This window comes from Equus caballus, chromosome 5, assembly GCF_041296265.1.
Source record: "Equus caballus isolate H_3958 breed thoroughbred chromosome 5, TB-T2T, whole genome shotgun sequence".
Classification (NCBI taxonomy): Eukaryota; Metazoa; Chordata; class Mammalia; order Perissodactyla; family Equidae; genus Equus; species Equus caballus.
In genome coordinates this window covers 45707633-45722987 of record NC_091688.1, presented here as the reverse complement: position 1 = coordinate 45722987, position 15355 = coordinate 45707633, and the positions used below count along the sequence as shown (strand labels likewise).

The 15355-nt window shown below is 36.7% G+C and overlaps 1 protein-coding gene across 6 annotated transcripts in view; it reads left to right on the top strand.

The window, feature by feature from the left end:
• Positions 1-15355, top strand: part of VPS45 (vacuolar protein sorting 45 homolog) — a 60830-nt gene that overhangs the window by 9656 nt on the left and 35819 nt on the right. For all 6 annotated transcript variants that reach the window (XM_001488893.6, XM_023641271.2, XM_070268345.1 and 3 more), the window contains 7 exons: positions 240-350; positions 2877-3011; positions 3729-3842; positions 4255-4422; positions 13460-13618; positions 14103-14210; positions 15033-15154. In XM_001488893.6, the coding sequence (XP_001488943.1) occupies positions 240-350; positions 2877-3011; positions 3729-3842; positions 4255-4422; positions 13460-13618; positions 14103-14210; positions 15033-15154 (917 nt within the window). The remainder of the gene's footprint in view (positions 1-239; positions 351-2876; positions 3012-3728; positions 3843-4254; positions 4423-13459; positions 13619-14102; positions 14211-15032; positions 15155-15355) is intronic.

Here is a 15355-nt window from a genome sequence, read left to right as displayed (position 1 = left end):
TTGCAAGCTGCTTAACTTCTTTTGATCCAGTTAAACCACTTGTAAAATAGAGTTTCAAATCCTAACCTCTTAAATAGAATGCTAGTAAACTTTGTCAAGCTTCTGATTCCTTTTATGGAATGCCTGTGAAGGTGCAAAGAACTATTGTTAAATGTGGTTTTTATGTATTAATTTCCTATTTATATCATGTCTATCTGCAACTAATTGGTTGACCAAACCATCTTCTTTCTCACCCACAGCAAGTGATAACTAAAGAATATGAACTGTTTGAATTCCGGCGGACTGAGGTTCCTCCATTGCTACTTATTTTAGATCGCTGCGATGATGCCATCACCCCATTGCTAAACCAGGTGCAGAACCCTTTGTTAGCATAATAGAAGGAAGATTTCAAGTGGGATTCATCAAAATACAGATGTGGAAATGAACAGCATGGTCCATTTATTTGCTTCCCTATTTTCAGCTATTCTTGTTTTTGCCTTATATTTCCTGGTATTTGGTATCACTATTCTTCCAGCCACAGTCATCTTTGACTCTCTTCTGCCTCATCCTTCCTGTCTCTTTCTGCCACTAACCCCACCCTTAATCAAGGCAACTTCTAGGTTCTGTGAATTCTACTTTTCCAGGGTCTGTCTGCTCTTTTCCATTCTTACTGCCATTACCTTGGTGTAGACCCTAATCTCTTGTAGGAATACTGAAATAGTCATCTACTTGATTCCCCCACTTTTTTTTTTTTTGTGAGAAAGATTGGTCCTGAGCTAACATCTGTTGCCAATCTTTCTCTTTTTGCTTGAGGAAGATTATTGCTGAGCTAACCTCTGTACCAGTCTTTCTCTATTTTGTATATGGGATGCCACCACACCATGGCTTGATGAGCGGTATGTAGGCCTGTGCCCAGGATCCAAACCTGCGAACTCTGGGCTGCCAAAGTAGAGTGTGCAAACTTAACCACTACACCACTAAGCCCCTGATTCCCCCACTTTTAATTTCTTCCCACTCTAATATATTTCATAGGTGCCGTGTTGTTAAATTACTTTTCCTAAAGCACAGTTCTGATCCTATTACTCCTGGTTTAAAAATCCTCATTGGTTCCCATTCGTCTACTGGGTTAAATACAGACTCCTGAACTTGGCATCCAAGAGCTTTCACAGTGTAGGCCCAACCTTATATGAAACCTCCAGCTCACTACAGTGCAGCTATGCCACATGGTTTCCACCATAATGTTATTCATTTTGTGACCTTTGTCTAAACTCTGGAATGTTTGAAATATCTTCTCTTCCCATCTTCACCTATCATAATATTTCTCCTTTAAAACCACTCAAAACGTCTCCTTCAACTTTCAAGCATTCTTTTTTTCTCTAAAATTGCTACAGAACTTTGTGTCTCTCTTTACGTCTCATGCTGCACTTGCTATGTTGTACCTTTGATTGTTTTTACACTCTCCTAGGTTCAAGGCAGACTGTGTCGTACCTGTGTTTGTTCTTCTGCAAGTTCAAGCACAGTGCTTTGCACATAGTAGGTGCTTTATTAATAGTGACTTTTGATTTGTAGCAACAGGCACAGCACAGTCTATATTTCAGTTTTTTTCCAGCTTATAATAATGTTAATGCTAGGGGAAATCTGTGGCTATGGAATGGAACTTCTCTGTGATATGGTAGCTTTTTATTTCTAAAATTCAAAGTAATATATATTCACTAAAGAGATTTTGATAATACAAAAAAGTAGAAAGAAAAATGATTGCCTGTAATTCTGTTTCCCAAAGAAAAGCAACCATTCATTCAACAAATTTCACTGAAGACCTGTTATGTGTCAGGCACTATATTAAGTACTGGAGATAAAAGGTTAAAAGATACAGTCTCTGCTCTCAGAGAGCTCATGGTCCAATGGGAAAAGAAGTAAACAGATAATTTTAATTATAGAGTAAGTGCTAATGGCAGAAGCATGGACAGGATGCTGTCTATGGAAGCATAAAACATTTTGTTGTACTTATTTCAAATGCCCTAATAAAACTTGCTTTTTCAAGGATTCATTTGGCAACTATTTTAGTAAATAAAGAAACTGCTTTTATAACCTCAAGTTATTTCTTAATAAATCTAGATTGCTTAAGGTAAAGTATACATATATAAATATTTATAGCATTTAGATTCTAGATTTAGAGGGTAATTTGCTGGAAAATACTTAGTTTTGTCTAATGGGCCTATGACTAAAAGTAACCCATTCTCCATAAATGGTGAGAAGCCAAAATTTGGAGTTTCTCCTTTCCGGTTTTACCAAATAAGTTCACATTTTGTACGACTGGAAACCAATCCTTCACCAATTCACTTTAAGTAAAAATATATAATAAAATAGATTCAGAGGCAAGCTTCTGAATATGAGTGTTTTGATAAACTCACAAGGTTTTTTCTGATAATATTAGTGTTTCCAGGACAAATATAGCACAACTCAGATCTGCAAGAGCACACTTCTCATGCTGCAGAAAACCACAGAAGCGTACAGGAAATGGTACAGCTTGTAACTGCAGTACCAATATAGCCCTATCTGTGAAGCCAAAAATATACTCTTAATTCACACAGGCAAAAATTGGAGCTAATGATAGATCTAATTTGTTTCCTTTCTATCAGGAATATTAATCTTTGCTGCCCTTCTTCCAAAAGTGTGAAATCTAAAAGTATTTTGACTTTTGAATGTTTAACCAATTAGAATGACAGTCTTAATGCTTATTATAGCACAAAGTATTAATAAAATTTCAACTAAATAGAGAACCTCCATGTAAAGACTAGTTACTAAGAATGTTACCAGTTTTTATTTGTTTTCCTGAACATTTACTATTCCCGTGTTTTGTCAGTTACCAATTTTCTTTGTCATAACTCTTTATTTAGTGGACATATCAGGCCATGGTCCATGAACTACTGGGCATAAACAACAATCGGATTGATCTTTCCAGAGTGCCGGGGATCAGTAAAGACCTAAGAGAGGTGGTCCTATCTGCTGAAAACGATGAATTCTATGCTAACGTAGGTGATTTAAAAAAATTGTTTTTAATTGTTTTTAGTTGTTTTTACGTAAGAAGGTCAATATTGACTTGTTAGAATGAGAGCAGGTATGGGATTTCATGTGGAAGGATGATCGAGGCATCCTATAGATAAACTGCATCTCATGGGAAGGCAGAAGACTTGGATTCTGACCCTTGAACAATATTTTTTTCATAGAAATGACATATTTAGTTTTATACTTTAAAAATTAGAACCCAGCTTATTTGCTTCCCTCCCTTCTGTAGCCTTTTGTGAAAACAGTAATGGTATTCATCACCAGAGTCCTGGCCAATGTCCAGATTTGGTAATTACAATGGAATCTTCTTGCCTTTCAATTGTAACTGTATTCAGGATTATTTTTTTCACTTCTTCTTTTAATACTTTTTTGTGTGTGTGTGAGGAAGATTGGCCCTGAGCTAACATCTGTTACCAGTCTTTCTCTTTTTGCTTGAGGAAGATTGTTGCTGAGCTAACATCTGTAGCAATCTTCCTCTATTTTATGTGGGATGCCACCACAGCATGGCCTGACAAGCTGTGCTAGGTCTGCACCCGGGATCCAAACCTGCAAACCCCAGGCCGCTGAAGTGGAGCATGAAAACTTAACCACTACACCACCAGGCCGGCCCCCACTTCTTCTTTTAAATTGTCTGAAAGTCAGATTAGTTGATAGAACTGTGTTTCCAACTTCCTTTTTCACAGAATATGTACCTGAACTTTGCTGAGATTGGTAGCAATATAAAGAATCTCATGGAAGACTTTCAGAAGAAGAAACCAAAAGAACAGCAAAAACTAGAATCAATAGCAGACATGAAGGTAAATTGAACATGTACATGGATGACTAACATGCAAGACTTTGGAACTATTCGTGTAAGCAACATTTGTGGAATATTCTGGGTCTGATTTCTGCCTTGATTCATTTTGTTTGGTTTGAGATTATTTTCTGTAATATTTCTCTTTAGGAAACAATATGGTGAAAACTTCATCATAAGCCATGTGCTTCTTTCCATTCTTTACATCGTCAATATCTGGACGATTTAAAGATAGGCTACTAACATATACCAGTTCTTCTTTTCTTAAGCATAACAAAACGCCATGTAATTGAAAGTTGTGTAAGACTTAGTCTGGACAGAATAACAATCCCTGCTTATTTTTTTTCCTTCTTCATACGTGCCTATCCTCAGTCAAGAAATAATAGAACCCCCAATTGATGTTTTTCCCATGGCAGGCCTTTGTTGAGAATTACCCACAGTTCAAGAAGATGTCTGGAACTGTATCAAAGCATGTGACAGTGGTTGGAGAGCTGTCTCGGTTGGTCAGTGAGCGGAATCTGCTGGAGGTTTCGGAGGTTGAACAAGAGCTGGCCTGTCAAAATGACCATTCTAGTGCCCTCCAGGTATCTATTCAGTCCAATTTGATGAGCACCCACTATATGTAAGTCACTATGCCAGGCAGAGCAAGAGAAACAAAGGCAAGTAATCTTTCACCAACATGGGATTTACAGTCTAATAGGAGTTAAAACAAGAACACAAATTAATATTAAGATAGATACATGATAAGAGCCACAGGAGAAGAATAATGTGCAATCCCAAAGGGTTCAGGCAGTTAATTCAGTATTTAGGAGGGTAGCCTAGTCTACTAGAAAGAATACTAGACTAAAATCAGAAGATCTAGATTTTAGTGTTTGGTTTGCCACTTACTGGCTTTGTGACCTGGAGCTGTTGGCTTAATCTCTGAGCCAGTTTCGTCTTTTGTCAAATAGTTATAATGATACTTATCTCACAGGGTTGTTAGGAAGACTTTAACAATATAATATATATTAAAATTCATTGTCTAAGGTTTTTATTATTGAACATCAGCTTTTCATTCCACAAACATGTACATAGTGCTATGAGGTTCTAGAGGTACAAAGTTAAATAAGATACCATCCTTTTCCTCAGCTCACACTGTAGTAGGGAAGAAAGAAATTTAAACCAGGAATTATAATACCATCCACTAAGTGCTATACTAGAGGTATTTACAAAGGGATATGGAAATACAGAGGAAGGACAACTGTTTTCCCTAAGGATGAGGCTTCTTAGAGAAGATAACATTAGGTTTGGGTCTGGACAAATAAATAAATATGAGTGCACCAACCAGAGAAAAGGGGGAAAATTCTTGGCAGAGAGAATGCAGGCATGGAGATGTGGGAAAAAAATTAAGGGAACAGAGAATAATTCAGTGTAGCTAATGCAGGGTACCAGATGAGGAGTGGTCTTAGATAAGCCAGAAAGGAAGATTGCGGCCCGGTTATGGCTGTTGAAAGGAAGTTGGGCTTTAATCTTAAAGTGATGGGAGCTACCAGAGGATTTTAGAAGAAAAGTGACATAATCAGACCCTGGCCTCAAGAAATTTACAGTATAATTGAAGAGACAAAAACTAAAGCACAAGAAACAATTAGGTAGTGTTTCAAGATAATATTAAGTCAAAGTTGTGATACTGACTATAGTACAATTTGAGGTTATTAGGGACAGTTTCGTAGAGAAGATGATATTAAGATGGACTGTAAGAATGAATAGAATCTGGAGGAGGATTTCCGTCAGGGATAACAGTAAAAGCAAAGATGCAGAAGTATGCAGAAAATAATAAACAGTCTGACCTGTTGAGAGTGGGTGTGGAAGAGAAACAGGAGAGGAGCTGGTAAACAGGAACCAGTTTATGAAGAAGCTTGTAAGAGGAATTTGTACTTGCTGAGATAGGCAAAGAGATCCATTTTAGGGTGTTATGTAGAAAGCTGATACGATGAAAGCAGTATTTTAGGAAATTTAATCTAGTAAGGATGCGTTAGAGGTAGAAAAAACTGAAGTCAGAGAGGCTAGTAGACTCAGTGATAGTAAAAATGTACAGTAAGGGCAAATCTGAGAGACATTTCAAAGGGAGAAAACAACAATTTAGTAACAGATTGGATATAAGGATAACAAGACAGAACAAATCAGAGATAATTCCAAGGTTCCTGAGACAAAATATGATATCACTGACAATAAGTAACTTGGGAATAAGAGTCTTTTGGGAGATAGCCATTCTAAGCCATTTATTATAAGTAGCACATTTCCTATAGGACCCTATATTCTTTTTTTTTGAGGAAGACTAGCCCTGAGCTAACATCTGCCAATCCTCCTCTTTATTTTTTTGCTGAGGAAGACTGGCCCTGAGCTAACATCCGTGCCCATCTTCCTCTACTCTATATGTGGGACGCCTACCACAGCATGGCTTGCCAAGCGGTGCCATGTCCGCACCCGGGATCCAAACCGGCGAACCCCGGGCCGCTGAAGCAGAACGTGCGCACTTAACTGCTGTGCCACCAGACTGGCCCGTAGGGCCGTGTATTCTAAAACTTGCTCTTTTTCTTTCCCTGCTGCAGAGCTACTTTGCTTTATAAGATAAAGCCAGCATGGTGTAATGGAAACAACACAGGCTTTGGAGCAGACTGTCCTGGCTAATATTCTGTCTCTACATACTGACATTTCTTTGAGAAAATTACTTACTTTGCCCAAGCCTCAGGGATAATGATTTCAAACCTTTAGATTGGTATTAGGTTTCAGTGAGATATATGAAATGCTTCACATATATTAGGTGCTTTGTAAATGTTAGTTCCTCTAAGCATAATTTTTTAAGTATATGATACAACCAAAAGAAAGAAATCCACCTTCCTGTGGTTGCTCTAGTTATACCAAGGTCTTACTGGAATTTGTAACTGTTGGCTTTTAATTTTTTAAGATGTTTATCTAGATTTCCTCTGAAAACAGTATCATTTGAAGATCATAAAGGTGCAATTTGCTTTATATTTATGAAAAATACTTCCGTCATCATTTTTAATTTTATCCCTGTTCTTAAATCTTCACAGAGAACTTTCAGGCTGACTTCACTTATTATTATTTTTTACTTGTATTAAATTATAATTTTTAAACAGATAATTAAGTACTCGGTGAAAGAGATATATAGTAAAAACTGAGTCTGCTACTAGTTTCATATGCATCCTTACAGTTATTCTGTATATGTGCAAGCCCATGTGTGTGTATCTCTCTTTTTTTCTTTTTTTTGAGGAAGACTAGCCCTGAGCTAACATCTGCCAATCCTCCTTTTCTTTTTTTTCTGAGGAAGACTGATCCTGAGCTAACACCCATGCCCATCTTCCTGTATTTTATACGTGGGACGCCTACCACAGCATGGCTTGCCAAGTGGTGCCATGTCTGCACCCGGGATCCAAACTGGTGAACCCCGGGCCGCTGAAGCAGAATGTGCGCACTTAACCGCTGCGCCACTGGGCACGCCCCTCTCTTTTTTAAATTCAGATGATACTGTAGTCTACACAGAGTTCTACACTTTGCTTCTTTACTTAACCATGTATCTCAGAGACTGTTCCAGACCAGAAATTAAACACACATTCTTTTTAATCACTATATAGCAATGTTTTGTAAAGATGTATCACAATCTGTTTATCTTGGCCAACTTACTTTAAACAACACTGCCAATAACAGTTTGTAGTTGTTTTGTGGGCCTAGTAGAAGTATTCCTATAAAAACTTATTTTTCTCAATAAAATGAATTTTCTTCTCTTGTTAAATAAAAACAAAATTTTGTCCTGTAAACTAAATTTAAATATCCTTATGTTTCCTTATCATTTTTCCCCCTTTAAACCAATAGAACCGAACAATCACTAGCCAATTTTAGTATCTTTATTTGTATCTCTCTACCATATGGAAAGCAGTCAGAAAAGATCATTGTAGTTCCTTGCCTGAAATCTTATTTTTTGTTTACTTTAAAAGAAAAATAGATAATGTAGAATATGAATTCCATTTGTGATCCACTTTATATTTTAGAAAAGTGTCTTTTGAAGGTTTTCTTGCCCAAAGAATTGGGGTTTTACAGTAAGCAGTTGATTTATATGGGGACTCCTCCATTATAAAGGATTTCTTTGGCAACATGATTTAAATTGTCTATAAAGGGAACTTTTGTTTGATAATGAGTAGATGCCAGGGGCCTGACCTCTACATGGGTTATAGCATTCCTTAGCTTGACCTTAGGTGATAATACGTCATGAAGCAATGAATTGAGGTTTTTGAGTAGAGATGGGGTTTGCCTTATTGAATAGAAATTGTATCACGGTGAGAAAAAAAACTCGTATATTACTAAAAATTAACCTGTAAATTGCTACCACTTCTAACCAGTTATCCTACAGGCTAACAAGAATTTGGTTTAGAAGAATTTCACTAGAACCAAACTGCAGTGTACTATCATTGAAACATATCCATAACCTCAGGAAAGACTCATTTGATTAGTAAGGAAGATTTTTTTCATACCGTGAAGAGAAACATCTTCATAAAGTAAGCAGTTTTTTTGCCTGTGTCATCATATCACAGCTTTTCATTTAGAAGGAGGAACTAGTCTATTTTAAGACTATGCTTCTTTCCTGACCTTAGGTAAGAGATCTCAAATCATCCTATTAATGACACAGAAAAGACTCAATAAATATTTGTTAGAAAAATGAAGAGAAAGAGTTCTATTGGAAGCAGTATAGAGTAGTGGCTGAGAAATTTGGCTTGTGATGGCTTGGATTTGAAAATGATTTTTTTTTTTTTTGAGAAAGATTCACTCTGAGCTAACAACTGTTGTCAATCTCTCCTCGTTTTTTTGTTTGTTTTTCCCCGCTTGAGGAAGGTTAGCCCTGAGTTAACATCCTTCTAGTCTGCCACTATTTTGTATGTGCGTTCCACCACAGCATGGCTGAGGAGTGGTGTAGGTCCTTGCCTGGGATCCAAACCCATGAACGCAGGCTGCTGAAGCAGGGCATACCGAACTTAACCACTACACCACGGGGCCAGCCCCTGAAAACGATTCTTAGCCATTCTAAGTCTTAGTCTTTTTGTCTGTAAAATGGGGAAAAATAACAGTACTCACCTCAAAGATTTTTGTGAGGGTGCTATAGGCTAATACATATAAAGCACTTAATATGGTACCTGGTACTTATAACATTCAACAGGTATTAACTAACACCATTATCAGTATTATTATTTGACAGTACATTTTATTTTTTTTCTGGCATCCAGGACGTGTTTTTTAGTCCACTAATGACCTTGGATCGCTCCCTGATTTCAGAAGGGTTTTTTTGCTTCTCATTATAATCATAAGAAAATTGTTTGGGACACATTGAGCTGACAATTTTACTTTCACCATTTAAGAATAAAAATGATCTTATTCTCTCTAAACCAAAATTTAACCAGTGTTTCAGAAATGATGTAGACCAGCAGAAGACCTACAGCAAAGCTAAATTTTATGTTGACTAACTATTAAGAAAAAGAATACTGACTCAGATATGTTTACCAGTCGGTAGAATTGGGTCCTGCCTACTTTCTATCATTTTTCCTAGATAAGCTCTTTATAGTCCCACAACATTGTTCTCTCAAACTGTTAGATTAGACCCATTTTTTATCATATCAGCATGTTGAAGGCTTCTGCCACTTCCATCTTACTGTTCTCATCTGTGGGCTTAGAATGCTGGTCATGGGCTGTTTTACTACATTAATGTGATAATAGATAACAAGGTAGAGATCCTGTTCTTTAGGTTAAATTAAAGCAAAAAATGGAGACTCTTTAGTTGCTGACTTCATCTGTAACTTGTACAATGGTTTAAAATGTAAGTATGTCATTATAAAAGTTTTTTCATGTTGTGCTGCTTCATCATAGTTTTGGTTTAAGAAAACAGAAAAGTAGTCAGCCCAAAACAAGAATTTCTATCAGAAAAGACTTGTTTTTTAATTGATGTCTTTTGGGTGAACATTAGCTCCTTTTTGAAACTTGACCTTCAAAGACAGTGTTTTTGCTTTTCTTTTCCTATTCCTTGATTAGGCCTACAGAAATGTTAGAATTCAGAGGAAGATTTTTGAATTGTATCTTCTTAAGTGGACAGTAGTTTCCTGTTTTGCTCTTTACTCAGCCATTTTTGTTGTGTGACAGTATACTTTTCTCTCTTGATAGTCTCAAGGCTTATGGAAATAAGCCTCAAGCCTTATTTAATAAGAAAAGAGAAACCAAAAAGTTCATTATATAATTCAGTCATATTTCCAACGTGTAAATACCACCACGTAGCACATACCTGCCATGTAATTAGCAGTCTCTCAGATTCTTTTTCTCCTCTTCTCTGGTTAGTACCCTGGAATCATAATATAATGTATGCCACTGTCAGTCAAGTTGATGAGTCAGGTACCCATGAGGGAAGTAGTTCAAAATTACATCAAAGGATAGCATGGGATCCAGGCAGGCAAAAAGGTCATGTTTCCGGGGGCCGGCCCCATGGCCGAGTGGTTAAGTTCATGCACTCCGCTTCAGCGGCGCAGGCCTTTGCTGGTTTAGATCCTGGGCACCGACATGGCACCACTCATCAAGCCATGCTGAGGCAGGCATCCCACATGTCACAACTAGAAGGACCCACAAGTAAAAATATACAACTATGTACCAGCAGGCTTTGGGGAGAAAAAGGAAAAATAAAATCTTTTTTAAAAAAAAAAGTCATGTTTCTTCAAGGACTTATATAGTGAAAGAAAGGGAAGAGCTCAGCTTGTACCTACAGGTTTCCTTTTATGAGAGAATAAACAAGTCTAGCCAAAACACTGACCTGAGCCATGGGTTGGGTCCTAAGGGCTCAAAAAATAAGGGAAGTAATCTACTCAAAGTAATCTTGGATCAGATCTGGGCCAAGTCCTTGAGGGAGAGCTAAAAGTCAAGCCAGGGACTCTAAATACCAATACCAAATCTCAAGGAATAGAATGTGGAGCCTTTAATGGGAAACAGAGCCAAAAGTCAAGATCGAAATGAAGATAATTAGAAAGGGAGCAAGTAGGAAGGGTACAAGCTGATTGCTACAAATAGTCTTTAACTATCCCCATACCAGTTTTGTGGGCTTATATTTTCTTGAGTATCTCAGATTTGCTTAAAAGTACAGAGACAGGTCAGCCAGAAATTGAGTAGATTTAAGGTAAAAAGGAAATGACTACAAGGGCAGGAAATAAAACACTGTGCCTAAAAGAAAAGTGACAACAGAGATCCCAGATGCATGTTCTAAACTTATGTCAAGTGGATTGAGATACATATGAAATTGTATGTATTTACTTGATAATAATTTGCACCCTGAAGTTGCTTCATATTATAGTAGAAACTAGTGGAACATTTGAACAGATATTCTAAATAGGTTGTATTCAGTGAGTATTCTGTGGAAAAGGTACCACAAAAGGGAAAAAAAGTAAGGAAATTCTTATGACTGCAGGGTTTAAATCTGTAGAGGAGAAATTTCTTCCTTTTAGATCCCTTAAGGACGATGTTAGTAAAACGTTAACTGGGAAAAGCAACAGTAGGAATCCTGCTCAGAGAACTTTCTACTTGAGAGCTACCTGGGAGATTCCCCATTTCATCAGACTTCCTCTTTAGTGTGAACAGAAGAGTTCTTAGACATTAGATCTGGTTGTTGTGAAGTACTGAAAAGATAATATATGTGAAAGCATCTTGTAGTCGTAAAGCACCATACTAGCTGTTAGTTCTTATGTCCTCAAAATCCAGTGCCTTCCAAGGTTCTTGCCAGTCTTTCAGCCCAACCCATTTCTTTCTGATTTCCTTATTCCTATTAATAGCATCTCCTCTTTCTCTCAGACTAATTCTAACACTTACTGAATCTTTAGGGTCTTTTGCAGTTCTTACCTCCTTCATGAAGTCATCTTTGATTCCTCAACAACCAGATATATTTCTCTTCACTTTGTGTCCCCTTCTCCCCATTGCACTGATTTTCAATTTTGCGGTTTTGTTTTGTTTTTTGCATATATATGTTTCTGTTATAATACCACATGTGTTCCCGAAAAACCTCACATTCTGCAAAATCATGCACTAAAAATAAACAAGCGTTATGGGAAAATAGGGTTATGAGCAGATCACTTAAAGTCTATGTAACTGAAAAAAAAAAAGAAAAAATCTATAACTTTTTCATCAGACCCCTAATAAAAACAATAATCCTAATAAAAATACTAACACAGTAAAATCTCCTCTGGCATTTGCACCTAGGAACATATGTAGTCATCCTTTGTGACCTTATTCCTAGGGCTCACGTTTTATTTGTCAAGATGTAAGATCTCAAAAACATTTGCTTCTCATGGAGACTAGTTTCATCAAAATTTAAAATATGATATGGAGATATCAATCAGTTTTTTGTTGTTGTTTAGTTTTGTTTTTTTTTTTAACATAGAAATAGCTTTGTATCCTTTTCATTTGCACTTGACTTTTCCCCAGATAGCTTAACATAGTGGAAAGTACTGCCCTTCTTAAAGCTAGGAAACCAGCTACTTCTTAGAGAAAACACTTCTGTAGGATTTTCATCATTTTTTCTTAACATTTAGGTCAAGCTTCCTCTTTAAAGAGAAGTTTGTCCCTGGTCTCTTCTAAATATTAACATGCTGAAAAATTACACATAAAGCAATATGTCTTCTGTGTCAAACTGATACGTATTTACCAATCTCATAGAGCTAACGTGCATTAAAGAAGCATGCTTTGTAGCAGAATGGGCTATACTTAGTTCATCCCCCTTCACCCTGTTGTCTGTGAACTCACTGAGGACAGACTGTCTCTAACTCATCTCTCTGTCCCCTCCAGTCCCTGGGATAGTGCCTTATGCTTAGAGCCAGGCTCCAAAAGTATTTGTTGGCTTGAATTAATTTGTTCTGCTGCATGATTAATATAAATCTATACTATATGGAAGTCCCTGAATGTGAGGATTGACAAAACCTAAACATGATTTTGTCTGGCTTCCTTTGCTGTCAGTACCTGCCCTCTTAAGATCATAAGTATTCAGTTTAAAGATTACATGCAATTACATACTTACGTCTCTGTAAACTATGTTCAGACATATTGTTACATCTGATGCTTCTTGGAAATTAAGCCCAGTCCTCCTATGTAAAATTCTACCAACTTGTCTCCATTTCACTGGTCAATCACTAATGCTAAGAGAAAGCAGTAGAGTTTTTCAAGTCAACTGGTCAGTTCTGTTGTGAGCTCTGTTGATTGAAGTGATAGAAAAAGCATATGTTCCTTGTTTTAGTAAGGAAGTTGCAACCTTTCCTACGTGAGACCCTTGACCATCTCATCAAAGGAAAGAAAAGAGGAACTATCCATAGTTAAATTCATTTTTGTCTGACAGCAACTACAATGGAAATTTATTTCCTTAATTTTTATGTTAGGCAAAAGGCATTTCACTTTCTCTAGTTGAAACAGTTGCTAAACCTATGACTGCACGTTGCCATAGTAGTAATCTTAGTCATGAACTCAATGTATCACTGCCATTCAAATAATTATTAGATCTAATATATTATACATTACTCAAGTGAAGGGGGGATAAATATCAGTTCTCTCTTTCTTCAGAATGTAAAGCGGCTCCTGCAGAACCCCAAAGTGACAGAATTTGATGCTGCCCGCCTTGTGATGCTTTATGCTCTACATTATGAGCGACACAGCAGCAATAGCCTACCAGGACTAATGATGGACCTCAGGAATAAAGGTGTTTCTGAAAAGTATCGAAAGGTAACCAAATTTATATATTAGTCCCACCAAACAGGACCCAACTCTATTATTATATTCTTAGCTCTGACAAATGATGTCATACTGTTTTTTTGGTTTGTTTTTTTTTATTGAGTTAATGATAGGTCACAATCTTGTGAAATTTCAGTTGTGCATTAATGTTTGTCATTCGTGTTGCAGGTGCACCACTTCACCCTTTGTGCCCACCCCCCACCCCACCTTTCCCCTGGTATCCACTAAACTGTTCTTAGTCCATAATTTTAAATTCCTCATATGAGTGGAGTCATACACAGATTGTCCTTCTCTCGCTGGCTTATTGCACTTAACATAATTTCCTCAAGGTCCATCCAGATGTCATACTGTTTTTATTCACAGAAATGTATAATTCTGTCCTCTCATGTCTTTATTTCCTTACTGAAGTTATTTTCTTATGAAATGAGTTTCCTGATCTCCAGACAATAAGAGCTTGTGTCTCTTTATATTATAGCTTGTGTCTGCACTTGTTGAATATGGTGGTAAACGGGTCAGAGGAAGTGACCTCTTCAGCCCCAAAGACGCGGTGGCTATTACCAAACAGTTCCTCAAAGGACTGAAGGTATGACATTTTCCCTGTGCTTTCCTAAGTGAGAAATGGCTGAAGCCCATGAGACTTAGCGTGAATGAATATGATCTCCAAAGTAACTTCAGGATTGCTACTGATTTAGTACTATGTCAATTAAATGAAATTAAAGCAGATGTCCTCCTGAAAGCTTTTTATTTACATGCTTGCAATTTTGGAATGGCGTTCAGCATTGGACCAAATAGGTGAGCAGGATATAATGAGATATTTCCAGGAAATACCCAAGAGTAAAAAGACAGACAGTTCCGTTGGTCATAGCTATTTTACTCCATTTGGTTATAATTTAAGATTTGTTTGGTAGTTTTTTCTGTGAAGGAAATTAAAGATGAAGCAAACAAGTGTAGATCTTCTGAAAATACTAACCTATTTTCTTAAAATTTTCTTAAAAATTCGTTTTTATCTGCTAGCCTTTCCTATGTTTCCTGAAATTTTTCCATTTTCCTGAGTGTTTCTAGTCTCCTTTTCTACATGGTCCTTTCTTTTTATTTGCTTTATCTGTCATATAATATGTTCACAAAAGGATGAAAGTCAATGAAGAGATGATAAAGGATTTAAGCAATTTCATTTTAAATATTCCTTTATAATAGCTAGCCTTAAATTATAGAGTATTTTTATGATATTGGAACATTTCTAAATTGGTGAAAATAATTTTTAGCATTATTTAGTTATAAAATTCCCATTTGAATCTATCCCAAGAAATCTCTATTGAGTGCATGTTCTTTTCTGTTGTGAGTATCATTAACTGTTATATTTCAAATTTCCCAAAAATGACATAAGAACCATTTCCCCCTCTCTTAGGGAGTAGAAAATGTATATACTCAGCATCAACCTTTCCTACATGAAACCCTGGACCATCTCATCAAAGGAAAGCTTAAGGAAAACCTGTACCCTTATCTAGGTCCCAGCACACTCAGAGACAGGTAAGATAACAAAGATATTAGTAATAAAAGCCAAAACACTAAGAAAATAGAAATTTTAGAGTAATGTAAGGAACTGCAACTAAGATTATATCATTCTGCTCCTCCTTCCCCTGTTGTTTCACTTCTAAGATTCTTTTAGTTTTACATGTGTCAAGGTTAGATATAAATTCATCGGATAAGCCTGAAACATTAATTCTTTCA